Genomic DNA, 27,390 nt, shown 5'->3' with positions numbered 1-27,390 from the left:
GCCTGTGCAGATTGTGGGTATGACTGTCTGTCTGTGCAGAGTGTGTGTGTTACTGTCTGCCTGTGCAGAGTGTATGTATTACTGTCTGCCTGTGCAGATTGTGGGTATGACTGTCTGTCTGTGCAGAGTGTATGTATTACTGTCTGCCTGTGCAGAGTGTGGGTATGACTGTCTGCCTGTGCAGAGTGTGTGTGTTACTGTCTGTGCAGAGTGTATGTATCACCGTCTGCCTGTGCAGAGTGTATGTATTACTGTCTGCCGTGCAGAGTGTGTATATTACTGTCTGCCTGTGCAGAGTGTGTATTACTGTCTGCCTGTCAGTGTGTGTGTGTTACTGTCTGCCTGTGCAGTGTGTGTATTACTGTCTGCCTGTGCAGTGTGTGTATTACTGTCTGCCTGTGCAGTGTGTGTATTACTGTCTGCCTGTGCAGATTGTGGGTATGACTGTCTGCCTGTGCAGAGAGTGGGTATGACTGTCTGCCTGTGCAGAATATTAAATAGATAATAAAATGGGAATGGCCAGGACCATATAATCTGGGCAAACAAAGACTATGACCCAGAAAGAAAATAAAAACCACCCAGAACATAATGCTCTCCCAAGCCTTCTTAGATGACCACAGTACCCCTAACACTGGGTACCCTGAGATGAGAAGAGAGAATAATACCATCTTGTGTACCCCAAATGCCATTTTAGGATGTCCAAAATTTTATAAGGATCTTATATTACATCAATATAGTTTATATCTATACTGTTTGGAGCCGAAAAGATTTGCCATTGTCAGCATGCCAGGTTCTAATGAAAAATGCCCAGGATTCTGGCTCAGTGAGCACTTCTTTGGGGGCTGGAATGTTCTGAGAATACTATTTGAAGTCTGTACTTTCAGATTTCCCCATAATTCCCAGCAGGTCCCGTGTGAGATCATTTGCCCCTCTCCAGCCTTTCTCTTCTGGCGTTATGGGGATACATCCACTCACCCGTCGGGGATGTTTATGGAACTCCATCAGACCCCTGTCTGAAAGGCCCTGCTAACAGTCATGCATGCTTGGTTTATAAGATGGTTACAAGAAAATGGAGGTGGGGGCAGGGTGCCAAACACTGCCAGAGCTTTTATCTTTGACATTACAAAGAGATCCCTGGCCAAGGGCCAGACTGGAGTTTACGGGAATATAAAATGCAGACATGTGCTTTCTGTTGGTGGGCGCCAGGAGGAAGGCGCGCCACGCAGCCAGACAGCAGTTCACTTCCACGGGATGCACAGTTGCTAGGAGAACATCCCAGTTGTGGTGGTTCAGGGCAGGGTCACTCATGGCTATGACACGGGACAAAGAAGAGCTATGCCATGCGCCTGGCCTCCCAAGCCCGAAAAGGGGTGATCCTGCAAACCCTAGAGCCGGAGAGTGACCGCCTACTGCAGTGACCCCCACCACCAGGAGCACCCAGGTTCCAGAAGCAGGTCTCTGGAGGAATTAACTGTTCTCATTGAAAGACGACAAACTGGATCTCTTCTACTTTTAAGTAAAGTTCTGATGTCCTTTCCCTCAAACTGTGACGTAATATCCTTGACAGTTTTGCCCACTTGATATATGGTCTGAGATTTCGGGTGATGCCTTATTAAAGTAAGTAAGTTCTGGTGGATTTGTGCAATCCAGCTCTGAAAAGAAAAGAAAAAATAAGATTAATAGCTACTGGAATCTGCAATAACTGATATTAAGGCAAGGCTTCTGACCCCTAATGAAGTAATTGCCTTTGGTTACTCCAGTGGTGGCCTTCTTTAAAAGTGTCTCTCGACTTGTGTCCCAGGACTAGTTATCCGAAATTGCTGGTGTGGACCCCAGCTAAACTTCTTGCTTGTCTGGGGAACCACAGATTAAGTAATCTGATGTGCAAGCACCATAAAGTGCCTGGGTCTTGGATATTGCCCCTCCTGATTATTATAGACATGGTTGTTAGAGGAGACACATAAATTAAACAGTCATAGTCAAAGTCTTAGATTGGCATCTTGTAGTGCCATATCGAGTACAGTCTTTGTCCTGTGCCACAAGCTCTCCATGCTCTGGCTGGGGTGGCGTGGGAGCAAACTCAGCTTAAAATAGAATGAAGGGGAAGAGGAAAGGAAGGGGTTTGCAATTTGCACGACCACAGATGCTCAAAGTCTCTACTCTCAGGATTTAAGGACTCTCCTCAGGCACAGCAGACACCTACATAGGTGACCAATGGACTGGAATGATTAGTTTCTGTCTCCATGGTAACGGTAATCAAGTTCTCACCTGGGGAACTGCATCTGAAGGCACTGCTAGCTCCCGGGTCCTGCAGCAGGCCCATGGCAGAGCTGGGAGTTGAGTCTAGTTCCTCCACGCTGCTGTCTTGGTTCCCGCCACACAATGCCTCATGCACAGGCCTTGCTATATCTGTCGTTCGTCTATTTAATTTCAAGGTGGGGATCAAACCAAGGGCTTCACAGACAGCCACCCTTCGTCCTGTTTTAAAATGTCTTTGGAGCAACTGCCATCTTGCTCATCCCAGCCTTCGCCACCAGGATGTTGCCCCTTAAAGCTAACTTGAATCCATTCTGTTGCAGTCTGCAGCAATTTCCTGTTTCTGCAGAGGTGAGTGAAGGCAGCTGCTCCTGGAGAGGGACATAAAAAAGATTAAGGAGCCAGGGCTGTGGTTTCAGTCTCCATTAAAACAAAACCTGTCCTGAAATTTGGGGGTGTACTTTATCTTAATGGCTGCCTACATTAGGACAGTTTTCCTGTTAAAGGTCTTTGCATTTTTTTTTTTCCCTCGGAGTCTCAAACCTCCCACCTCGTGTTTACAGAAAAAGACTGGCAGGACTCTCGGCTGGAGTCGTGTGCGCTTACAGCTGCGCAAGCCATCCATTTGATAGTTTCTCCACAAATGTGAAAAGAATTTGTTTGAATGCGCTTTTGTAAGCCAAGCCAGTGGCCTTCTGCTTCATATAATACCCGTTGTGCGTTCTCAGGATCGTATCCTTCCAGTGTGGGGGAGGCTGTGTGGAGGTGCCTCCTTAAATATCCCCACATAATACTTAACTGCTTTTGCATGTCGGCGCATCATACCCGCTTCCTGCAAAGTGCTACACGTAGCAGCCACTCTTCAGCAGGCGCTGCTGCTGAGGCTCGGCCCCCAAGCAGGCCTAACTTTGTAGATATTCATTTTTTAAATTCATGTAGTCCTGGTTCTGTAGAAGACGTTTGCACTTTCTCTGAGAAGGCGTCTTTTCCTGTGGGATGGGGAGGGGAGATGTGGGGGTTGCGGTGTCAAAAGGATTTGGCGATTCTAGGACCGCTGCTGCGATGCGAACATCTCTTTCCTCTTGCAAGGTCTCTGCAGCTGGAGAGTTAACTCCGAACCCATGGTTGGGGGAATGCATGCATGGCCTTGTACAACTGTGTGGTTTTAACAGAACCGGTTTCTGCCAGAGTGAAAAGCAAATGTGCGTTTGCTCGCAGATGACTAATTGGAACACACAGCAATTGGGTTCTATCTCGAGCTGAGAACATCCTTTCCTCTTCCTCCACATCCTTCATGCCCACGATGCCCATGGGCTGCTCTGGGCTTGATACAATGGTGAATGCTCTAGTTTCAGCCTTTTTCCATGTTCTCAAAGAACCCTTTTCCCCCTAAGTTAAATCTGAACTGCTCTCAGTTATTCCTGCCAAAGGAAGTGGAAATTGGTTCCAGTCGGGATAGTTCCTGTTAAACATAAAGGGTTTTTAGTGAGCCTGTATGTTAATCTATTAGTCCCAGTATGTTATCCATGAACCTAAGTGCTACAGTCAAGGACACTAAAGATTAGACTGTTTCCATCCTGGTTTCAATTTCAGGACTTTCAGCTTCTCTCCAGAGAGCAAGCATGATATTTGAACCTTATGCTACCTTTTTTTTTTTTAAAAAAAAAAAAGCAAAAGAACGTCCATTCTTTCCTTTAACATACTAGAATTATTGCATTACTAGGAAAGTTTATAAATGTTCATTAATTTTCCTTCCCATCCCCTCCTCCCCATCCAATCAATCTAATTAGAGTTTACATGGGGATTGGATAACAGGAAATACAGAGAGGCAGCTTGCCTTTCTCCTTTTCCTTTTAATAAGAACCATCTGAAATTAAGCTAGCACAAGAGTTTCAACATCAGACTCTTGCAAACCAAGCGAGCACAGCCGTCTGTGGCTTCCTGTTGCAAGACAGGCCTGGATTGGTCCCTCTAAAGCTTCATCTGACGTTGCCATTGACCGCATCCTCAAGGATGTGTTTGACGACCTGTGCCAGGACCCCTACCCTGTTGGGGAAATTTGGCTCTCTCAAATTTCCATGGTGACTACTGGCCTCTGGAAGGCCTGGCATCTACATGTGGCCAGTTGAATCCAACTATGTTGACTGGCATCTTTTATGTGGTGGTGAGATTTTTGTGGAATCATCTGCTTTTACATTCAAGAAACCAACTCTGGGTAGCAGTTTAGCATCTATGTAGCGAGTATGTATGACCTTGATTCATCCAGGGAGAGGGGGCTGGGGAAGTTTGGGCAAGAGAGCTTGAAGTGGCTTAGGATGATGTTTTGGCAGAAGCCAAAGAAGTTCACCGACTCCCATCTCATAGCATCTTGCTGCTATTGTTTTGAGAGTATGGATCCTGAGCCGCTGTGGGATTTCTTGTGCTGGCTGGACACATATAGGTTCTAAATTATTGGCCAGTGTCTGGGTGTTTGGTAAACACCACACTGCAGTGGAAATATGTCTTTCTCCAACATAGTCACGATGGCATAATATCAGAAATGAGTCAAGGTAGAAGTGTTACATGAAAAAGACAAACAACATTCCATTTCCTTTGCTGTTTTTCTCATTGTTGTCGACTTAAGTAATTAATTTAGGTCTTCTAATAATCTTAGCTATGGATCATAAAGTTAGCCTCCCTCTTCTTCCTCATCCTTATGTCGCCAAACTCACTGTATCTTACCCAGTGGCACTGGTATTGGATCTGAGTAGGCCAGGGTCCCTCAGAGAGTCATGGTCTAGTTCAGAGACAGTGTAACTAGGTGATAACTGACAGCACATTGCCATAGGAACTGTGCCGAGTGGCTTCCGGGGCTCAGTGGTCAGGCTGACTCACAGGGCAATCAGAGGTGCCCCGGCAGAGCGCAGTAAGGGCTGAGAGCCAACAGTGAGGGGTGAAGGCTGAGGGAAGATCAATGACATCATCCCCCTCTGTCTGAAAAAGTAGCTACCAAACTGAAAGACAGGCCAAGTGGGTGTGCAGGGCACAGAGGTGATGGGAGAGGATGACTGGGAGGTTGTGGGGAGTGTGAGGAGCTTGGATGGTCAGGAGGAAAAAGAGGAAGGAAGGGAGGAGGGAAGGATACTCAGAGCGACCTGAGCACAGCTGTCAGCTCAGCCTTCAGTTAGCTACTGCCACATTTTTACTGTTGATTTGAAGACTGGCGTTGAAGGCTTCCTAAGGTCTGTGGGAGAGTGGACACCGGGAGTGGGACTTAGCTGGCTCTATGCTGCCTCAGTCCCCAGAATGGTCCAGTGGGAGCTGGTCATCAGGTAAGGAAAGTAGGAGTAATGGAAAAGAAGGCTTCTGGAGACATTTCATGGGTCAGCTGAAGAGGCTGCTTAGACCAGCCTAACTTAACTGTATTAGTCTGGCTGCCCTAGATAATCAGAACCTGATAGAATGACTATTTATATTAAAGGTTAATTGATCACATTAGCTTGTTATATGGCCGGAGATGTCCAGCAATGATTCTCTAGAAGCAGAGAAGAAGAACCTGAAAACTGCTCACCCTACAAAGCCTGCAAGATTCCCAGAGAGCTGAAGGTCCTCAGTTCACTTTGGAAACCAAAGAAGCTGCTACTGGCCTCAGAGCAAGAACAAGCGGCAGTGGTGGCGGCAGCAGAGAAGAAGACCTCACTAGCAAGAGTGAAGACCAAGCTAGCAAAGAAAAGTTTTTCCCTCCACATCCTATATCTTGGCTTCTGTAAGAAAGCACCACCCGTATTTAGGGTGAATCTTCCCACATCCATCAAAGTACTCAAGATTACTCCCCCACATAGGTGCCTATAAGCCAACTGGATATAGACAACCTCTCACTGAGACTCTCTTGGGAATTTGGGAATCCTTCAGCTTACATTCTGAATTATCTTTTATCATCTGCTGAAAACTTTTTTGTTTGTTTGTTTTGTTTGATTTGCCTTGCTTGGATTTGCATTTGCAATTTTAGGGCTGGGTTCCAGGGCTGGGCACATTAGGCAAACTCTGTATCATGGAGCTGTACCTCTGGCCCATAGCAAGGCATTGATACTTTAAAGATATGCAAGCATGAAGTGAACGTCTTTTCCCATCTTCTAAAGGTAAACAGGAGGGCCACCTGTTCAAACCCTTTGCTATTAATTGGGAAAGCTAAAATTCGCAGAGGATTTTCTTTTTCCTAGATAAGTTGTTCTGAATGATAGCAAGTACCGATGTCTTCAGATACGAAAAAATAGAAACAAAGATGTATGTTTACCGATTTCAGACTTCAGGGTCTGGAAAATGAACGTGTTACTTTTCTCTCACGTTTGTGCACTAAGAAGAATAGAAGGCTGGAGCTCCCCTTCCCTTTCTGTGTATATTACAGCTTCTGTGTCTATGCACACACGACTGAGTGTGGTCCTATAGCCTGGTGCTAGGAGAAGGGAGACAGACTCCACTGTGGGCACAGATGAGAGGAGCCCATGGGAGCAGAGTGAGCTGGAGACCAGAGTGCAGAGACACTGACCACAATGGAACATTCCAGCAGATGTGAAATTCAGCTCTGAGCCCCGAGCGTGGCCTCGTTTAGCTCCAACACTAAGGCCCCTCATGGCCATTGTTATCAAATGCTTGAGAGCACTTTCAGAGATTCTGGGCCTTTGTTAGGGAAGTAAAGGCTTAGGGTCTACCTCGGAAAACAGCCCGTCACACATTTAGCTCTAATTCCCGTATGAAATTGCTATCTTTGGGGGCCATGGTCTCACCCATGTTTGTAGTCCACATTAGGGTTTTTACCATTTTTTCTAATGCAAGCAGTGAACCACGGCTGAAGATACTTTGGAATTATCAACTCACAGATAATTTCATCCTTAAAGCAAGCCCAGGAGAAAGGCAAATCAGACTGTATGATGATGGTCTAGAGGAAGGAAACGGGGCTCACAGCCAGACCAGCAGCCCCGAATCCTGCCATGACAGTCAGGGGAGGAAGCTGCGCATCTGATCCTCAGCCTTCGGGACTGTCCAGGCATGGGTGTCCTACAAGTGAGGTGGGAGGGTTAAAACATATGCAGGAGACATCTAGAAATTCCAAGTCTGTATCCCCTCTTCAGATCAACTTCCAGGTCCTTCAACTGAACTCTGTACCAGGCGAGGCCCTGTGCTTGGTGCTGGGGAGAGAAAGGAACCGAGAAGAGTTGAGATTTAGAAAACGAAAGACCTGTGTTTAGTGTTAGAAAAACGTACACGTAACTGATTAATGCCGCATCCACAGGAACCGCAGCCCACGAGCTCTGGGCCATGTTGACCTCCGCACCTTTTAGGCCCGCCCCTGCCTCCGCGTGTTACAATTTGCTGTCCTTCTCTCTCTGACTCCCATCTGTCCCTTCACCTCCCGCAGCCCTCTATTCAAACGTTCAGCCCTTCCCTGGACACTTCCTTTAAAAATCTGCCAGACCCCTGGCCGTCTTCCCTGTGTCTGCCCATTTCAGCACTTCCATGTGAACATCATGACAGGCTGACTTTTATCCCCTGCTCCACCCCAGTGCTTACAGCAGTTCCTAGTAGGCACTCATTACATGTTAATATAGTTAATGAGTGATCAAATTAATTAAATTCAGAATCAGGGAGGGCCATGTGCAGAGCTCCAGTAGCCGGAAGTCCAGAAGATGTGTGTACTGGTTTTCTTCTTGGCAATAACAACCCATCACAAAGCGAGTGACCTAGGACAATACAGACTTTTTATCTTACGTGCCCAAGCCTATTCCACTGGGTGAGAATCAAGGCTGTGTTCCTTTTCTCTGGCCACAGAAGAATCTGCTTGCTTGCTGTTTTGGTCTCTGGGTCTGCTTGTGTTTCTTGACTCATTCTGTACACACACACACACACACACACACACACACACACACACACACACACTGACTTCCTCTTCAGCTCCTCCTACTTTTAATTGTACTGGACCCATTTGGATAATCCAAGATAGTTTCTGGTTTATAACCATCTGTAAAGAACATGTTCAGGGGGCTGGAGAGATGGCTCAGTGGTTAAGAGCATTGCCTGCTCTTCCAAAGGTCCTGAGTTCAATTCCCAGCAACCACATGGTGACTCACAACCATTTGTAATGAGGTCTGGTGCCCTCCTCTGGCCTGCAGACATACATGCCGACAGAATATTGTATACATAATAAATAAATAAATATTTTAAAAAAATAAAGAACATGTTCAGCGCCCCTCCAGTTGGTAACCTAGTGCCACAGGTTCAGAGGACTCAGGATGTGGATACCTTCGGAAATCTATTATCCTGTCTACTCTAGGTACTGACAAACAAGATGGGCATATTTAAAGATAATTGTGGAGGGCCTTGTCTGCAGTTCAGAGAGTTTGAGCTTGCTCAGAGTTGTTGACAACTGTGGCTTCCCACCCCGAGCTGGGATGTGCCTTCTTGATGTTTTGGACATTAAGGTGGTCCTTGGAGGTAGATTCACTCCACCCTGACTAAAGGTCAGAGAATTCAAGCACACTCTGCTCCTTCTTTTGAAATAGGATGTTTCACCTGGGGAGTGGCTGCCTTCAGGATACTTAGTTTATGGTGGGTTCACTGCCTAAACAACAGAATGCTTTTCTTATGAATTAATAGCTTGATATCTCAAAGTATGGAAGCAAGTAACTGTTCTAGTTGTCCTTTGTGTCATGTTAAAGCAGTCTTTTGTCTTCCTCCCTTTTTGTATTGGGGTATAAAAATATATGAAAAATTAAACAGTGGCGAACTCAGAACTTGGCACCCCAAAATTCAGCATTCAGTATTTGCTAAATCGCCCTCCTGATGCTATCCCGTGTTCTGTGTTTCTCATCTCTATTCCTCCTTCCCTACTTTTCTAACCCTTATGTCCCTACCCTGGAACATTCAAGCCTGCAGCAGCTAGGAGCCCAACAAGTCACCCCAGAAAGGTGGCTTCACCCAGATAGATAATTGAGCATGGTGGCTAAAGCAGGAAGATGAGAGGGTCAGACTAAGACCAGGAGATGAACATGAACTTGGAACAAGAGCACAGAGGGAGACTGATGTGCGCCTCTCCACAGGCACCCCACTTGCACCCCTTCTGTGGATACAAAGCTGGATTTTCCTGTAGGGTTTCCTAAAAGTAGAATGCCTGTGCGGAGTCTTCCAAAACCATCTTCTGGTGCACACACCCATGGCACATGCACATGGCACAGACAGAGAATGAAAAAGCCCCGGTTCACAACACATAGCACTCTGCTCTTATATGCGTACCATCTACCTCAGCTGAACTTGGAATCTTGTTTCCTTGGTTTTCTGTGCCTCTCTCTCTCTCTCTCTCTCTCTCTCTCTTTCTTTCTTTTTTTTCATTTATTTTTACCTGACCATAACACCGGGGTGATGTGTGTTTTCCTCTGGTAACACAGAACTAACTTATTCTGAAAGTGGTTCCCATAGGAATTGCTCTGTCCTAAGGAGGCACATTGAGAGTCTCCAGGAAAATACCTGTCCTTTCTCTTGGCCATCACCCATTCTTGCCTCTTCTCAGTTTCTGGACTAGCTCCTCCTGGACACCATCAGAGCATTGTGGATACAGAATGATAGATGGAGCGGTGTCTGCAGTGAGCTTTCATCTTCCGAATGTCCTCTTGGCAGCAGCACTGTCCCACAAGACATCCTGTGGACATAGCACTGGTCAGTGTGCTGTCTAGGGTGTGGCCACAAGCTCTCGAAATGTGGTTAGTACAGCTGAGGAGCTGGGCTTTTTACTGAATGTTGTTTTAAGCAATTTAAGCTGCAAGAGTCACAAGTGGCAGGTACCCAGTGTGGCAGATGATGTAAAGTAACAACTTGCTGAGCATGCCAGAGAGACCACAGCGGAATTGTGGGAAGCAGAGTGCATGACAAGAACACAGCCTTTGGGGATCAGACTAGGTTTATACTTTACTTCCGTGATTTTGTGATTTTTACTTATTCTGTTTTTGACAAATCTTATAATCTTTCTGGATCGAGTTTCAGACTCAAAGCTTTATCCATGGATACTAGGCGTGCAGGAGTTGGTGGTGGACAGTGGTGTATACCATGTGACCTGAAGGGGGAGAGTGTTAAAACTGAAACCTTGAAACTGAAATCAGATTTTCTTCTGTTGCTTTTATCATCACTTTCCAGGAGTCTACAGACCTGGGGGTCCTCACTGCCTGGCTCAGGGTGGACTGCACCCACCCCCTACCCATGAATACACCAGGGATGGCTTTACCTACATAAGAGCTGTGTAACAATGCAGTGGGGTGGTATTGGTCCACACCCAGTGCCATGCCACGCCACACACCTGTCCTGTGCCCAGCTCTCCGCTGCATGCTGGGGGCTCATTAGTCTACAGAAAAGGTAGACGGCCTGCTTGGGAGCTACGAGAGCAGGCATTTAATCAACAGTAGCATACCGTTTCCATGGCTTTTTCCTTTAACATTTTTAAGTCATTAAAATATCAGACTTGTTTTTTACTGTGGAAGTCAGGACAGTTCCGCATGAGTATATCCTCCTTTATCCTAGCTGTGTCAATAAGCCCTGCTGGGTCACTATTCTATTTCTTAATAAATAATGGTGTAGAGGAAGTGTGTGTGTGTGTGTGTGTGTGTGTGTGTGTGTGTGTGTGCGCGCGCATGCGCGCACGTGTGCTTTAAGTTCCATGTGTATGTGACTTGTGTGGTTGTGCACATCTGTGAGTGTGGGGGCTCTTAGAGTCCAGAGGAGGGCACTGGCTCCCCTGGAGCTGGAGATACAGGTGGTTGTGAACCATCCATTATAAGTGCTTGGAGCCAAGCTCAAGTCCTTTAGAAGAACAGAAGTGTTCTCAAGAACTGAGCCATCACTCCGGACTCAAATAATAGCTTTATGAGAAATCTCTCCCTAGTTTCTTGAGGTTTCTTGAGGTATAATTTATTTTCTTGAGGTTTATATTTTCTTGAGGTTTATTGAGGTATAATTCACTTATTCTGTTCCCTCGGTTTACAACATCTAAATCAGTGGATTCTGTTTATCTATCTATCTCTATCTATCGATCGATCTATCTATCTATCTATCTATCTATCTATGGTTTTTTGAGATAGGGTCTCTCAGTAGCTATGGATCCAGTCCTGGAACTCACTCTGTATACCAGGCTGGTCTTGAACTCACAGAGATTCACTTGTCTCTGCCTCCCGAGTGCTGGGATTGAAGGCGTGCGTCACCAATGTCCAGCTAAATCAATGGGTTTTAGTCTCTTTACAGAGACCAACATCATGATCAATTTTAGAGCATTTTATTATCCCTGAAGGAACCCTACCCATTAGCAGCCACTCCCCAATTCCTCCTATGTTCTAGCCCTAATCAGCTACCAATTTGCCCCTGTCCCTGTGGATTTCCCAATCTGGGAATTTCATATAAAGAATCATGTAACATATAGTCTTTTATTGTATTTTATTTATATTTTAATATTATTTGGGGGGTATATGTATGCTAGGGGACACGTGGGGCTCAGAAGATAACTTCTAAGAGTCAGTTCTCTACCCCCACCACGTGGGTTCCAGGGCCTGACCGTCTCGTGTGGCAGCAGCCACCTTTACCCTTTACTGGGTTGTCTCACCAGCTCAAAATGACTGGCCTTTCCCTCTCAGAATAATGTTTTCAAGGTTCAGTCATGTTATCCCCTATGATAATGCTTTGTTCCTTTTATTATGAGTAATATTCTGTTGTGATGAGTTTTTATTTATCTGTCCATCATCAGATGATGGACATCCAGGCTGCATTATTTTTGGACCACGGCTATTCGGGCACATGCTGTGGTTGAACATGTTCTCATTTCTCGTGGTTGCCTGCCCAGGAGAGCGAATGAGATGCTAACACTGTTGGTAACGTGGCGTTTCTGTGTTTGCTAGAAGCTTCCTAGGACACCTGCCACTTAAGTGCAGCAATGCGGTGCTCCATCACAGGTTTTCTTGACGCAGATGGTAAGGAGCACAGATAGGTCAATTGTCTGAGGTGCTGAAAAGACCACTTTTCAAAGCCATGCCGCTCGCTCTACATATCTACCGGCAGAGCATCGGCTGTTCAGCTCCTCTGCATCCCTAATGATACCTCCTGTTCCTCGCTTGTCTATAGCAAGTCAGGGCTGTGCTGCTGGGCAGGAGGTGGCATCTCACCGTGGTTTTGAATTGAGTTTCCCTAATGATTAATGATGCCGAGTATGTTTTCATGTGCTTGTAGGCCATTTGTTTGTCTTTCTTGGAGAAATGTCTGTTCAAATCCTTTGCCTGGGTTTTAATTGGGCCATTTGTCTTCTTTGCCTGTCTTCCCATTTGGCCCAAACAGGATGCTGATATGCTGACGGGTGATGAGCAAATATGGAAGGAGGTTCAAGAATCGCTGAAAAAGATCGAAGAACTGAAGGCACACTGGAGTATCCTTTCAGCTGTGGGCTGAACCATGCTGGTGGTTGCTGCTCTACTGGGAGCTTGGTGCCACTGGAGCCAGGGCCCGGTCTGAAAGCTCTGGTGCTGCATCCTGGCACAGCCAGCAATGTGGGGAAGCACTCAGGAGAACCTCAGTAAGATCAGCCTAGTTACCTTGCAAATACATTACTACCAGTTAATAGTATGGCCCTGTCATAGTGGGAAGGTAAGTTGCTGGTGTTTTGTTTTGTTTTTTCTTAATCCTCCTCTTCCTCTTCTTCCTCCTTCTACTTCTTTTCTGTGCGAAAGGTAAAACTCATAGACTTCTCCCCTTTCTCCTATAACCACTTTAATCTCTGGGAAGGAATGTTAGAGTTCTTATAAATTAATACCATTGACCCTCAGACCTATCACCCACCACGAAACAGCAGCAATGGGGTTCTCCATCATGCATTTTTTGGGATGAATGATAAGGAACACCAATAGATCAAAGTTGAGTGCAAAGGGAGATAGCATATGATGGGGTCGTCTGGGATGACCCACTGGTGCTTGGGGACAGGATTTGGATAGGCAGATGCTGCGGCCGAAGTCACTTGTCTGTAGAGGACCCCTGGATGCAAAGGTGAGGGGGGAACTACAGGTAAGAAGGAGACTGTAGAATGTGCAGAGGTCACCAAAAGGTCATCAGATGCTTTGGGTTGAACACATCCCAGGCACTAACAAAATCTGCAAATAAAGTGTCCATTCCATAATGCCGTTAGAGTATTGTGAAGGGCGAGAAGACAGGTAGGGTCTCCTTCTAATAGTAAAGTGTGTGATTACAGAAATCATTAGCTCAGTGGGTTTGTCCATTAGTTCAGTAAGTCTGACTGATGAACTACAGCTGGCTAGTTATCAAGACAAGAAGGCTGCCGTGGCCAGGCTGCTGCATGGATTTACCTAGAACAAATCCATCCACAGAGTGGGTTTGTTTTTTTTTTTTGGTAAAATTTGCATCTAGATTTCATTAGAGGTGTTGCAAAGAAGTATGAAGACATTGGTGTTCTATGCGAGCAGACCGAGGCATCTTCGTCAGTTAGCAAATGACACAAGCGTCGCTCTGGGGTGCTGTGTGTCCTCCACCTTTGCTTCAGTACCTGGAATGAGGAGACCTCCCAAGCATGTAGAGATGGGAAGGAAAGCAGAGGAGGAACAACAGGATCAAGAGCGCAGTGGTTCCTTGGTACTCTGAATAGTGACTGAACGTCAGAAGATGAGCTTTGACAAGAGTGTGTATAGAGTCTTCTGTTTGGGGCAAGAAGCTGAAGCATGTAAGTCTGCATAAAGCTTGGCAGCAGAACACACGAGAGGATTGCATGGCTTTGGTAAACAGGAAAATTTAATAAAGTGTACAAGTATGTTATAACTCCTCAAAGACAACTGGGATCTTGGGCTGCAGTCATAGAAATATAAAATGAGAATATAAATGAGAAAGGAGATGGCTTTGGGCTGATCCTATGTAGAATCTCAGATTCAGTCTGGGGTATGGCATATTAATAGGGCTGTAGAGAAATTAAATTTGTTACGAGGAATGGGTCAGAGTGAAGGAGGAGTCTGAAACTCTCCCTGTCAGTGTGAAGAAAGGTAGTGGGACAATAGCCAGATCTGGGTGACACTCATGGGTCTAGAGTTACCACACTGCTGAGGAGTCCTCTGTGGTCCTGCTAATCGGGCCATAGAGGACCACAGTTCAGCCTCCCCTGGATGAGGCTTACGTGGAAACTGACCCTGCCAGGGATTTGGCTCATTCTCAACTACCTTGTGATTCAGGCAGAAAGTACAGAGTTCAGTCTAACGTTAACAACTCTCGTGTAGTGGGATAGTCATTTTGCAAACCACTATGGGCTGTGATTCAGATGAGTTTTTCTCAAAGGTTCTCCTGGGAGGTATGGCAAACTTTTAAGGGGTGGGGCCTACTGGGAAGTCATTGGGAGGATACCTTCAAGGGAACCATCAGGTCCTGGTCTCTCACCTCACTCTGCTTCCTGGCTTGAAATGTCAATCTTTTTCTGACAGCCACTCCCACCTTTACCATCTGGTGCCCTCACTGGAGGCCAAACCAATGGGGCCATCTGAACTTGTTCTTGAACCTCCATAACTACAAGCCTATCATTGCTTCATAAGGTATTTGGCATCAGATATTTCATTATAATTGTGCAAAGCAGAATAATACAATACATATTTTGGTGAAGATACCCATGCATACATACACACACACACACACACACACAAACAGAGAGACGGAGGAGGACTTCAGGCCAGCCATGGAGGAGAGTGCTCAGAGGAAGAATTTTGCTGCTACACAGAAGCTGACATGGTGCCACACATAAGGAAAGAACCTGCCGGAAATGGGCACAGGGGCTTTGCTTTTATGCGAAGGGACCCAGAATGATGTCAAGCAGAGTAGCATGGCTAGATGGGCATAAACCCTGTTCTGGCAGCCTGTGTTAAGAAGATGACTAACTCCCAAGTGACTTCCCTCCCTTGTCTGTCTGTCTTTCTCCACCCTCCAACAGTAATTAGGAGTATTTGAATAAAAGCCCCGATTGTGCCCTTGGGGTCCTCTTTGGTACAGCGCTCACTGGAACCGTGGTTATAGTAGGCACCGCAAGTGGCATGGACCATCTCTGAGCAGATCCACGTCTGCATTCACTTGGAAAGAACCTTGTAGTTAAAATTGTTCCTCCCTCCCTCCTCCCTGGAGCAGTTAACATGAAAAGTTTTACCCTTGTTTGCCAGGAGATAGTTGCCAATATTGTGGAGGGAGGTTGGCAAGGAGTCCTTTCCTGCTTGGCATAGGGTGTGTGACTGTATTCCTGTGAGTGGATGCGGAATAGCACATCTGGTTTCCACCTGTAAGGCGTCTCACCTCAGCCTCTTGGTGAGGTGGATCACATTATGGAAATGAGCAGACAAGTGACAATGCGGACCCAGCAAACAATGTGGCGATAAGGCCCAAGCGTTGCCACAGATATGTCTGGCATTGTGTAAGAGACAGCCATTTCTCCTGACAGCTTGTCAAACATCTAATCCCGAAATGAAAAGCCACAAGGTTAGCATGGCAGTCTGTTTCAAAATCAGCACATTGCCTGAGAAACCACTTCCCCCAACCTCTGGAGGATCCGTTCAACAAACACGAAACATCCATGTCGCAGGAATACAAAGGAAAATCACCAGCTGTCAATAACATCAAATCACCGTCTTCAGGACATGAACCCCTTCTGGAATCAGAGCCAGGGCTCTCCCCTAATAGATGACATAAAGAGCCAACATAAAGAGCCCTCAGCTTGCAGTTCTTCCCAAGGAAGTGATGCTCTGGAGTGAGGTGTTGTGCCTCAGCTGAGAAGAAACATCTCTCCTGGTAGGTTCATGAAGATAGTATTCCCCTTTCACTGGGGTCTTGGCCGGTAACGGAAGCAGACTCTGCAGGCACGGGCAGCCGAAAACGGATTTCGTGGAGAGGTAGAAGGAACTTTGCACACATGGGCTGTCTGTCCAGGCAAGGCTTGCCATGTCAGGACACTGATGGAGAGGGCTTGCGGCAAGGTTTAGGAGGAGTTGGAGCCCTGAAGAGACAGGTAGGATGGCGGGGGGGACCCCGCCCTCCAGGCTCTTCCATCCTCCAGCCTCTTTCCCTTCAGTCTGTCAGGCTCAGGGGTTGTGGCCAGAAGGAGAAGTGAAAGATTGTCATATCTCTGCCATAGGCTTCGTGTACCCCAGGAAACTTCCCAACCATGTCCACGACACCCGGAACTCTGCCTAGCTCACAAGAGGACACAAAAAGATTCTTCCCCATTTTTAGATTTGATTTTCACTGAGACAGGTGTTTCATTTCCGGCCTACCTCAAAACATTTGACTTTCTCGGGGCTCCGCATTTGACAGACGGTAGAACAAGCATAGGTTTGAACCAAGCTCTATCGATGATGAAGATCTGTACTGTTCCTTCTGTCGTTTGAATCTTTACATGTTTTTCTCCAAGTGGAATTCTAGCATCAGAGCCGAGAAGTACAGAGCTATAGAGGTAGGAAATTAGGAGGTGGGTAGGGAGATGCCTGGTCTCAATATGGCAGGGCATTGGAGGAGTTGGGTCCCCCGCATGTACCTTCAGCTGGTGGTGGAGGAAGCCCCATGTTTACAGTCCTCCAGCAGCCTCTGTAAGAGAGTGGGGATATCAGTCAGCAAAGGTGAGGTTAAAGGCTGGGCCAAATGCCACATACCAGTAGGCCCAGTTACTCAAGAGACTGAGGGATACTGGTTTACCAGAGCTGGTGATTTGAGGCCACCCTGAGTAGCAAGGTGCAACCCATGGGGAGTGGAATATCACATGGTGGCTCCATGAAATTAATTAATGACTTAATTGACATGTGGTTAATCAAAGTTAGTGCTACTGATCCTCTTGCTCTTTTTAAGATACCATTTTCCCTTGTTTATATATATGGTTTATATATATGGTACATATATATAAACTGTTCTTGATTTTTTTTTTTTTTTTTGCTTTTTGTTGCTTTTTGAGACAGTAAATCTCTATGTAGCCCCAGCTGTCCTGGAACTTGATATGTAGTCCTGACTGGCCTCGAACTCACAGAAATCCGCCTGCCTCTGACTGCCAAGTACTGGGATGAAAAGTGTGCACCACAGTGCACAGCTTTTAACATTTTCTTTCGGTGTTTGAGTTGAAAGGAAGAATGCAGTTCCTTGAGTTAAGTATAGGTTTGGGATCACTTTTGTTTTCTAGTAAACACTAAATATAAGGCCCCCTGGAACTGCGTGTCTTCAGATGACGACCTCGCCGGTTGCAGGCCTGAGCACGGGTGTGGGTTGTCCTCCGTGCATGTCCAGGACTCAGATGAGTCAGGAGCAAACACATGCTTCTCCTTTCTCAGAAGAGATTCTCTCTTTTAAACAGAAATAATTCCACAGTAAATAATTGGAAGCTGAACGAGAGCTTTAGTCCAGTCTACTAAACACCTTTCTTCATTTCCCAACTGAGTCGAAGGAAAAAGCGTGTGGACGTGTGAAAAGGGGACATTTCCTTGGGGATTTTAATTGTCCTAAAGTACAGCCTGGGTTAGAGGATGGTTTGTTGATGTAAACAGAATTTCCTTCGCTAAGATGGTACTTGAATGTGTTTTTGTCTCTCAAGTATGTTTCCAGGCAGCTCATCTGTGCAGAATAATGGGCGCCTCCTCCCCCCTGTGCCTGGGAGCTCTTCAGCCTTTTAGACATCTCCACTTCCTTCTGTGCTTTCTTGATGAAGACAATGCATCCTTAACTAAGTTAATAACAGAATGGGAGCAGGTTCTGGCCCTCTGCCAGGCGATCATAAGCAGCAACTCGGAACGGCTTCCCGACATCAACATCTACCAGCTGAAGGTGCTCGACTGTGCCATGGATGCCTGCATCAACCTGGGGATGCTGGAGGAGGCCCTGTTCTACGCCATGCGCACCATGGAGCCCTACCGGTGAGTGCAAGGCAGAGCCGACACCGGGGTCTTCGCCGTTTGCGCAGGGTGATGGCCGCTGTTAAGTCACCCGGACTCTGCTCTTATATCAAGTGTCCCACTGGCTTTCAGCGTGTGAAGCCAAGCCTTGTTCCATCCATCCATTCCTTCACACACTTATCAGTCACTGGCGAAGCTGTTCCCAGGTTCCGTGCACTGTGCTTGTTCAGAAGTGAGTCAGATACCATCTCTTTGTGGAACAGGTGGTTATAAAACAGTGTGGGGCTTGCAGTGACAAAGGCGAGCAGGCCGGGGGCAAAGAGTGACTCGGTTCTGTGGTTGGATCACTGGTCCAGGTGAGGGAGGCAGATGTGCTGCTCTTTCATTGGTTTACAATAGTGATGGTTCCAGAATGGATATTTGCCAGAGTACTTGTATACAGATTGTTGACCCTTCTAGCCAACTTGTGATTATGTAGTCAACTACTGTTCTCCAATGGGTCATTGTGTCAGAGAAGAATCTATTGGTGAATTACGGGTAATTCATCACTCTGTGTGTGTGTGTGTGTGTGTGTGTGTGTGTGTGTGTGTGTGTGTAGCTCTATGACCCAGGCTAGCCTCCAACTTGTGATCCTCCTGCCTCAGCACCCTTTCCAGTACTGGAATTTCAGGACTGTGGAGCTTGACTGCTTCTTGTCTCAGCTCAGCTCCTCCAGGTGGGTGGGTGTTTGTTCCTGGCTGGCCTTGTAATGTGGAGGGGCTTTGAGGGGAAAGGGAGGTTGAAAGCCAAGTGCTGGAATTTTGACACTGCTGGCCGTGGGGCTCCAGTTTTCTCTGGGCTGAGAACAGAAATTGAGCCTGGGAGCAAGCCAGTGGGGAGGACATGGGGCAGATGAATAATCTGAGATCAGGCTGCCCAGTCCCCGGCACAGGACAAGATTGCCACAGGGAAGACCTGGATACCTGGGACATAATGGGGACAGTAACAGCAATGCAGGACACCATTCCTGGAGGATGTAAACCTCCCCATTCTGTAGATGATGCCAGCACAACCCAGCCAAAGAGGGCGAAGCCCAAGGGGATTCCAGGTCTAGACCTACGGGACATGGGACAACAGGTACAGGGAGCCGTTAAAAGTGAAACAGGTGGGGCCCAGCCTGTCCCCCCTGGAGGGGAGCCTGAGGTGACAGACGACAAGAAGGGGCAATTACCAGGCTCTGCGTGTCAAGAACAGAAGCAGGGTTAGGATCTAAGCTGTCAACAAGGAGAGAGATAGCAGACCTGTGTGACCCGAGGTCAGTGGTGAGATCTGGGTCAGGACGAGACGTGGGCCTACTAGAGCCTGGAGATAGCCACGGCCCCACTACCAAGTAGATGTCAGAGACACGCAGGCCAGCCAGGGGCACCAGATCCAAGGGTGTTTCCAGACTTTGGCAGGTGGCTGCTTTTGTTCCCTTGTGGTGAACGGCTTTGGAGCTGTCTGAGTCAGCTTTAATCTAACTGCCTGGAGGGCTGAGACCGGAGACTTTCCCATGAGCTGTGGAATGTCTGTGCAGGGTGAGGAATCTTGTGGGTTTTCTGAAAGTATGAATCGAACACAGAGAGATAAGGCTGCTTTCTCAGAGCCTTACTGGGCGTTGACACGCCAGGCAGACCCAGATGGTTGGCACAGTCTCCGAAGGCTGGGGCTTGGCTTCAGGAGCTCAGAATATAAGCAGCACAGTAAATGGATGGACCCAGGCCAGGAACTACAAACTGAGAAATTCCACCTTTCTCCAAGGCTCTGTGGCAGCCCTGGTTCCCCACCCCTGGCTGGTCTGGGGAACAGATTCTCTTTGCCCCAGGGTCCCCTTCTCTTTACCATCCAGGCAATCCTGCCAAGGTCAGTCTGAAACAGTCATTTATATTGCCCTACCAGAAGGCCCTAACAGTCCTGAATGCATTTTGAATCTTTTGTCAACACTTACAGAGACTTCTACACAGTGTTGACCCAGCCCCAGTTAGTTGGCAGTTTGATTGGCCAACACTTGAATCACACAGCTTTTCGCATAGGTGAAGCCAAGTCCTACCACAGCATACTCCCTTGCGTTGGAGAAACTTTTGGTTGTATTTTTTGTGGTGTGGGCCAGCCAGCCACATTCTCTCTGTAAATGCGTGTTCTGTCCTTGTGCACAGCATCAGGTTTCCAAACAAGTCAGTCTCTGCTCCCTAGAGCTCTGTAAGAAGTTCCCTGCAGCTTGCTGTGCTGTTCCACTTCCTGTGAGTGGGACTTGTGGATCAACCGGCAGAGCTCTGTGGAAGCAAAGGCTAGGGACAGTCGAGAACCAGCACAGTTCAGAGAAACAGGAACACACTTTGTTCTTTTCCCTGGAGCTCAGGGGAAGTGAAAGATCACGTGACAATCTAGGAACAAGAAGGGAGTGGGACGGTGGCAATGGTTTTATATGCTGTCACCTACACAGTGGCCTGTGGCTACTCTTGAGGGGGCTTTTGCTTCCATTTAGCCAAGGGCACAGACAGTTAGCTAGGTCTGGGTTACTGAGAGGTGATTAGATTGCCATCTTCAGGAATAATTTGACAATGTCAATCTGCTGTTTGCTGTGCCTGGATTGAGGTCAAGTCTCTACTAGTGAGCATTTTGTCATTCATGACCTCAGCTAAGCTTTGGCTGTTGACCTTGGAGGACAGAGTCCAGATCCTATTTTTATCCAGCCCACTGCTTTCAACCCCTGTTTTGTTACTCACTTATTTTTACTCAGTAGATCTTACTTAACTTTATGATGCAATTTAATACAGACCTTTTTTTTTATTAAATCTTCCACAAGGCAAGCTGGAAATACAACAAAATGTCTAGATCAGCTTCTAAGAATATGAACCTCATTGTTTTAACAGATACATTGTGTCATCTCAAATTGTGCCATAATTCTATTCCCATTCTACTCAGTGTGTCAAACAATGCCATGATTCACATCTAACCAGGTGATTCTTCTTTGCATACCGATGTGGTCAAATCTGCACGCCATATGTGTACGAAACTGCTCACCTGCCCTACCGTAAGTTATACTCTTTTAAATTTGGCTAGCTGTCACCAAATTGTGCCCTACTCACCACAAGGTCACTTCTTCCTTAAGGGAATATGAGAAAGGATTAATCTGTTCATTTATTATTGTATTATTCCTGATCTAAATTCATTTCAGAGTTTATCTGGGCCTTCTCCATCTTCCTAATCAAAGTCTGGGGCTGAGATTTGTCAATACTCAGTTTTGTTCATAAATAATCCTTTTGTGGTACTTGAGATGACACTGTGTGAGTTACCTGGGGGAAATGCAGAGAAGAAGCAATGAAAAGAACACTCACGGTCTGCAAGAAGACGTCCACAGTCCTGTGCCAAGAAATCTGGAAGAAAAGGGGTGTGGTGTTCACCTGACTGTGCTGGATGATCCAAATCTTCACTTAGTTGCAGACTAAACTATGGCCCAGCTCTGTAGCTTTATTTCTAGAGGAGAAATTCAGAGCTTTTTTTGCACAGAATTATCCAAGGCTCTGACATTTGTTCCCCTCTGGTCCCTCTGTGGAAAACAAAGCTGAAAGGCAGGTCACCATGGGCCTGCTTGTTCTGGGGAACACGGGACTAGCGACTGGCTTCCCAGCCCATTCCTACTACTTCAGACCTCCTGCTTTCGAGTAAGAGCTGTGTATTTGCACAGAGCTCTGGGTGACAAAGGACAGACCTAGGTCAGTCTGGCAGCATGGCAGACCAAATTGTAGTTTCTGCTGACTGTGTCCCCTGGCTTAATGGTAAGACAGAAATGACAGAATGACAGGGCACTGCTGGTGTTTGCACAGCCCCCTGAGGTGATTGCAGTGGCCCCTAGTGTGCTGGACATGAGCAAAGCCCATGTTTCCACACCTCCTGGCCATACAAGGCCTTGCGTTTGACACTCCTGACCGCCAAGAATGGCTGCCTGCCCAGCGTTCAGGAGAGCTGCTTTCCATCTCACTAGGTAGGACTGCCCAATCAGCCATGGCCTTTATCCCACTCGATAGCCCTATGGCTAGATCGCCAGTCCCTGCTCATCCACAGCCACTTCTCATTCCTCCCTGGCCTGTTATGACTGCACTGTGTGGTTGTCGTCCTGTCCAAGTCCATGTGTGAGCTCCCATGTTGGTGCATGCCTGTACTATCCTCAGTCTTGCCTATGGCTAAGCTAGAGTCTTAGGGATCCTTTGGCCAGTGGGAGGTGGGCAAAGGTACCATTTGTACCAACAAATGCTGATCCGTCTCCTGCTCGCCCTCACAACCTGGCTTCTGGATGCTTGATGGGAGCGTGCCAGTCTCCTGCTTCATATACCCAGTAATTTTCTCATCAGAAACGTTTATTGATACTTCTTCCATGTGCAGTGATAAAGTGTCAAACAAACAGGCAAAGCAGAGCACTAGCCCCGATGGGGCTCAGAAATAACGGTCAGCAGCCAGATGTTTATCACATTTGGGTTTTTCCAAGGGAACCAAAAAGCCGAAAGCCTGAGGAGAAATGCTTGGACCAAACCAGGCCTGACCAGTGATGGATGAGATTTTTCTCCTTGGATCAAGTACTTTTGTTTCCTCTGATTCATTGACTGATCTTAACATTTCATTCAGTGTTCTGTCTCCTTCAAGCCTGATATAGACAGGGGGCTATCTCTAGCCAAAGCCTGTGCTATAGCAAGCATGGCTAGCCCTAAATGCCCATTGAACACCACTCTGCCATCCTCTGACCCAACCAACTCCTTAACAAAACACCAACTTCTCCATGGCTTAAACAACAGAAATTTCTCTTCTCACAGCTTTGGAAGTCCAAGGCTAAGTAAGGTACCAGTAATTCTGGGTTTTGTCTGAAGCCTGCCTCCTTAGTCTGCAGATGGTGGGTTTTCATTGTGTCTCTACATGGTACCCCCTCTACAGGGGTACCCCAGAGGTTTCTCTATCTGTCTCAATCTCTTTTTATAAAGCCACAAATTGGATTAAGGCCCGCCCCCAAAGGCTTCATTTTAACCCAGTTACCTCTTTAAAGATCCTGTCTCCAAACTCTGCTCATTTGGAGCTCATTTACTAGGGATCAGAGGAGGATTAGGATTTGGCCCATTTTCTTGGCGATCCGCATCCAGCTTAACTGCTGCCTTCTCACCATTTCTAAAAAATTACCCGTATCAAGAATTGGTTCTGCTGCATCTATGTTTTCATGAGTGAGGATCTAGTAGAAGTCACCTGTCATTCTTGGAAAAATAACCCTTTTGCCTGTCAGGCTTCTGCTTGAGTTCAGGAGATCCAGAGTTATGTGGCTGCCCTTGCCAGCATGTGTAGGGGCAACTGAGCTGACCTTGGAGACTGCCTCCCTAACCAACCATGTGGACACTAGCTGGCCAAGGAAGGAAACCAGCGACTGCTTGCCTTCAGCTCAGAGTGCTCACACTGCAGGATGGAGCCTTATTGCCGGGTTCTGACGCTTCGTGTGCCAGCTCACGGGGCTGACTACAGAACCCTGCTGTTTTCCTGTCTGGCTTGTCTTGGTGGGCGATCTTTCATTCTGTCATTCTCTTTTCTCTGCTGGGTCAAGGATACTAATGCCCCCTTCCCTTCAAATCCTGTCACTGTGGACAAATGCCCAAGAAGAAAGCTGTTCTCCATCCTTAGTGATGGGACATAGGAAACCTGTACTGTTTTGCGTTCAGTCATGGCTATGAGCAGTGTGTGTGTGTTTCTGGGCTTCCTACTTATAAAAGCATTCCCAGAATAAATACATTGTCCACCCCGCTTCACTTCTTCTCCTATGCATTCCCAAGCCATTACGGAAGCTCTTTGACTTTCCTGATGGAAAAATCTTCACTTTCTTATTGCAACAAATTGTAGCATAAGCCACGGGCCGAGAGCAGAGCCTCAGGATTCTTTGGGCATGCATGGATTTTCTTCTGTTGAATCAATCTGTGGTCGGCTGCCCTTACAGTACAGAGCTGCCATTTCTCTTCCTTTTCTCACATCTTGGAAGAGAAAGTAGGCAAAATAAATAAAAAATGGAAAAAAAATCCATTTTCCTCAGTAGGGAGCACCAAGAAACCAGCCAGGCCTGAAAAATGGGAAATGGTGGATATAATTTTGATAGACTTAAGACTTAAAAAAAAAAGTTTCAAACTAATCTAATCACATATAAAGCACATGCCTTATGACTATAAAAACTTGGTCTATATGCTTCTATGCCATTTATTTGTGTATTTTGAATGAAATCCTTATTGAGTTTTTAGAAATTCTCCAAGGGTGCATGAATGAACTGTCAATTAAATTGTACAAATAAAACTGATTTCTCCAGCATCATAAATTTGATCAGTTATAGAGAATGGCAATAACACTTGTAAAGAACAGTAAGAGGTCCTTGAACTGAAAAGATGGGAAGTGAATGTCCTTCAAAATCGTAGTTCCAGTTTTTGAGATAGCCGCATTATTTTGAGCAAGAAAAGCACCCTCTGAACTAGTTAATGTAAAGCCCTTGAGCTTGTTAAAGCAGGCTGTCTTGAAAAATGGGCAGTAATTTTATTGTTCAGTGTATTCGAGGGAAGCGGCCCAGCCAACTGCTAAGAAAGACAATGACAACCACAGCCCCAGAATGAGGAGAGGACCCTGCTCTGGTGGTGGTGGGTGGGGCGGGGCAGAGAGCGCCCTGCTCTGAGGAGAGTAGAAATTGCTCTTCCTACACAAAGGACGCCAATCATACTAGCACTGCCCTTCAGAATGAGAAAGGAAACAGTCTTCTCTCGCTTGTAATAGGAAGTATCACTGTAATGTCCTCCCAAAGTGAGATAAATCGAGCCCACCAATTGTAAAAGCATCTCCAGCTATTTGTTACATCAGCATTCTAGAGGAAGAGGTGAAAGGACCTGAAGAGTCAGCCTCCACCTCAGCCTTCTTAAACCAAAAGGCAATGGCTGTGATTTACGGAGAGGCTGCTGTGGTCCAAGCACTTGCCCATTCTTGTACTGCTCGCAGACCCGGTGAGGAGAAGCTTAGCCTGTCCGACCTTCTAGAGGATGCGGCAGGTACTCTCATGACTGGCCCTCCAGGGATAGAGCCATGGCTTCAAGAGCAACCCTCTGCTCCGTTTGTTTTATTTCTTTTCGAAAAGTGTTTGAGTCAGAGTGAATCTGAGTTCTGGTTTGGATAGCAAATGTCCCCAAAGTACATTTGCCATGTGTTGAAGCTTTGGTTCCATGGTAGCTAAAGTTGAATGGACCATGGTGGCCTGGGCTTCAACAATGGATGGATCTGTTAAGGAATTCATAGCTGAATGACTATTATAAGATGGGACTTAAATGAAGGATATGTCTTGTCCCTAGCCTCCCCCTACTCCCTTCTTTCTCCCTCCCTCTCTTGCCTTCCTCACTGCTGTGAGGTGAGTGTTTTGCTCGGTCACACATGCTATAGTTGTGATGTTCTGCTTCATCTTAGACCTAAAAGCAACAGAACAATCCATCTGTGGGCTGAACCTCTGCAACCACGAACCCAAACAAGCCCTTCCTCCGTCAAGCGTGATGGGCCAGGGGGTGGGGAGCGGGGTCAATATTTTGTCACGGTGAGGGAGAAGTTGTCTGACACACCAGATTGGCTTGACTATAAAGCAGAGAGCTGTGGTGGGCTTTCTTCTTTCCCACCCTCCCGTCCCACTGTACTAGTGATAGAAATCCAGTTGGCAAGTGTGTACACAGACGGACACTTGCTGCCCACTCAGCTGCACGGCCAGGCAGAGCTAAGACGTGTCAGAATCCCCTGTGCGAGGGTACAGGCTAAGCCACAAGCTGTCCTTTCCCTTTCCCACACACACTAGGAGACAGCTTCCAGCAGCCCCAGTTCACATCCTTCCAGCCCCACAGAAGAGCTGTGTTCTCTGCTCCCCAGAGCCACGGTTAAGAGTGTACATTTTGGCGAGGCCACTTTGAGTCTCACAGACACCTGGACTAAGAGAGACAGGTGCTGACAGCTCCAGTGCCAGGTTTGGAGCCTGACAGGGGTGTTACATGCCTTTGATCCCAGCACTTGGGAGACAGAGGCAGGTTCGAGACCAGCCTGGTCTATGGAATGGGGGTTTGGCATGGGACATTTATTCTTCAGTAGCCTTGAGAGTAAGTGGATACTGAACTAGAGAAATAATGTCCACGGTGCTCTTCTCAGAAATAGCCTAGTAAAGTGTCATATCGAAGAGAACTCAGAGGGAAAAAAGAGATCTAAAGGCAAGACTGAGACAGAGAGAGCTGCAACACCATCCCATCGGAGTTCTGCAAGAGTCGGTGCCTAGAATCTCAAAAGCAACACCAAGGTCCTTTTGGGCCAAGCTGACTGCTTGGAAGAAAGACTTAGTAAAAAATATATGGAAGGCAGTCAAAGTCACCTCTATGGGAAAGAAGTCACAGACATGGTGTGCCCGTAAGGTTCTTGGGCTGTGGTGTGCACCGCCCATTTCTGGCTGCCAGCGGCTCTGTTCATGCTGGAGATGTTGCCAGGAGAGTGCATCTGGATAGCAGCAAAATATCTGCAAGCATCTCTGGGACATAGCCCATAGATAGAAAACCACGGACTAGTGAGATGTAGTTACACCTTTGAAGCAACCGTTCTGCTCCCTAGTTATTAGCAGATTGATGGACTGTTCAGGGGAAATGAATAGGGATGTGCTTCTAAGTGGCCTTTTAAAAAATGGTCTAAGTCAACATTTTTATCTGAGTGAATATGATGAATAAGTAGAATTTATGTATATCATATTTTTCAAGGGATTCAGTGCTGGGAAGAATAAATAATATCTTAGGGGACAAACCCAGGCTCAAAACCATCGTTTTAATCAGAAACATTTGGTCAGTACCAAAAATGAGCGGGGATATATCAAATGTCTACATTTGGAGCTTTCTAAGTAGCACTATGGTAATACAAATGACATCTGTTTCTATATAGATATATGTGTGTATATATTAACACACATGAAGCATTCTGATTAGCTGTATGACAAGCATTTTTAAATTAAAATAGGTTTTAACCATTAGAGGCTAGATTTTAGGTCCTAAAAGCATCCAGACTTCTGACTGCTGGGGAATTGGGAAATTCATTTGGTGGCTGCACTTCCCCAAAGCAGACTTCTGGGCAGGTGCTGTCTTTTTAGCTGGCATTTGTAAGGGACCCCGACCCCTACCTGGCTGGCCTTGTCCATCCAGGTCCATTGACC

The 27,390-nt window shown here is 46.6% G+C and overlaps 1 protein-coding gene across 1 annotated transcript in view; it reads left to right on the top strand.

The window, feature by feature from the left end:
* The window catches only part of Smyd3 (SET and MYND domain containing 3), a 562,325-nt gene that overhangs the window by 463,588 nt on the left and 71,347 nt on the right, over positions 1 to 27,390 (top strand). Inside the window, exons 9-10 of the mRNA XM_041635444.1 lie at positions 12,595 to 12,682; positions 18,002 to 18,176. Coding sequence (XP_041491378.1) covers positions 12,595 to 12,682; positions 18,002 to 18,176 — 263 coding nt within the window. The remainder of the gene's footprint in view (positions 1 to 12,594; positions 12,683 to 18,001; positions 18,177 to 27,390) is intronic.

The sequence above is a fragment of the Microtus oregoni genome, unplaced genomic scaffold, assembly GCF_018167655.1.
Source record: "Microtus oregoni isolate MIOR12 unplaced genomic scaffold, Mior012 000047F_ref0000412, whole genome shotgun sequence".
NCBI lineage: Eukaryota > Metazoa > Chordata > Mammalia > Rodentia > Cricetidae > Microtus > Microtus oregoni.
The sequence above is the reverse complement of the archived record's forward strand: the minus strand, read 5'-3'. Positions and strand labels throughout refer to the sequence as shown.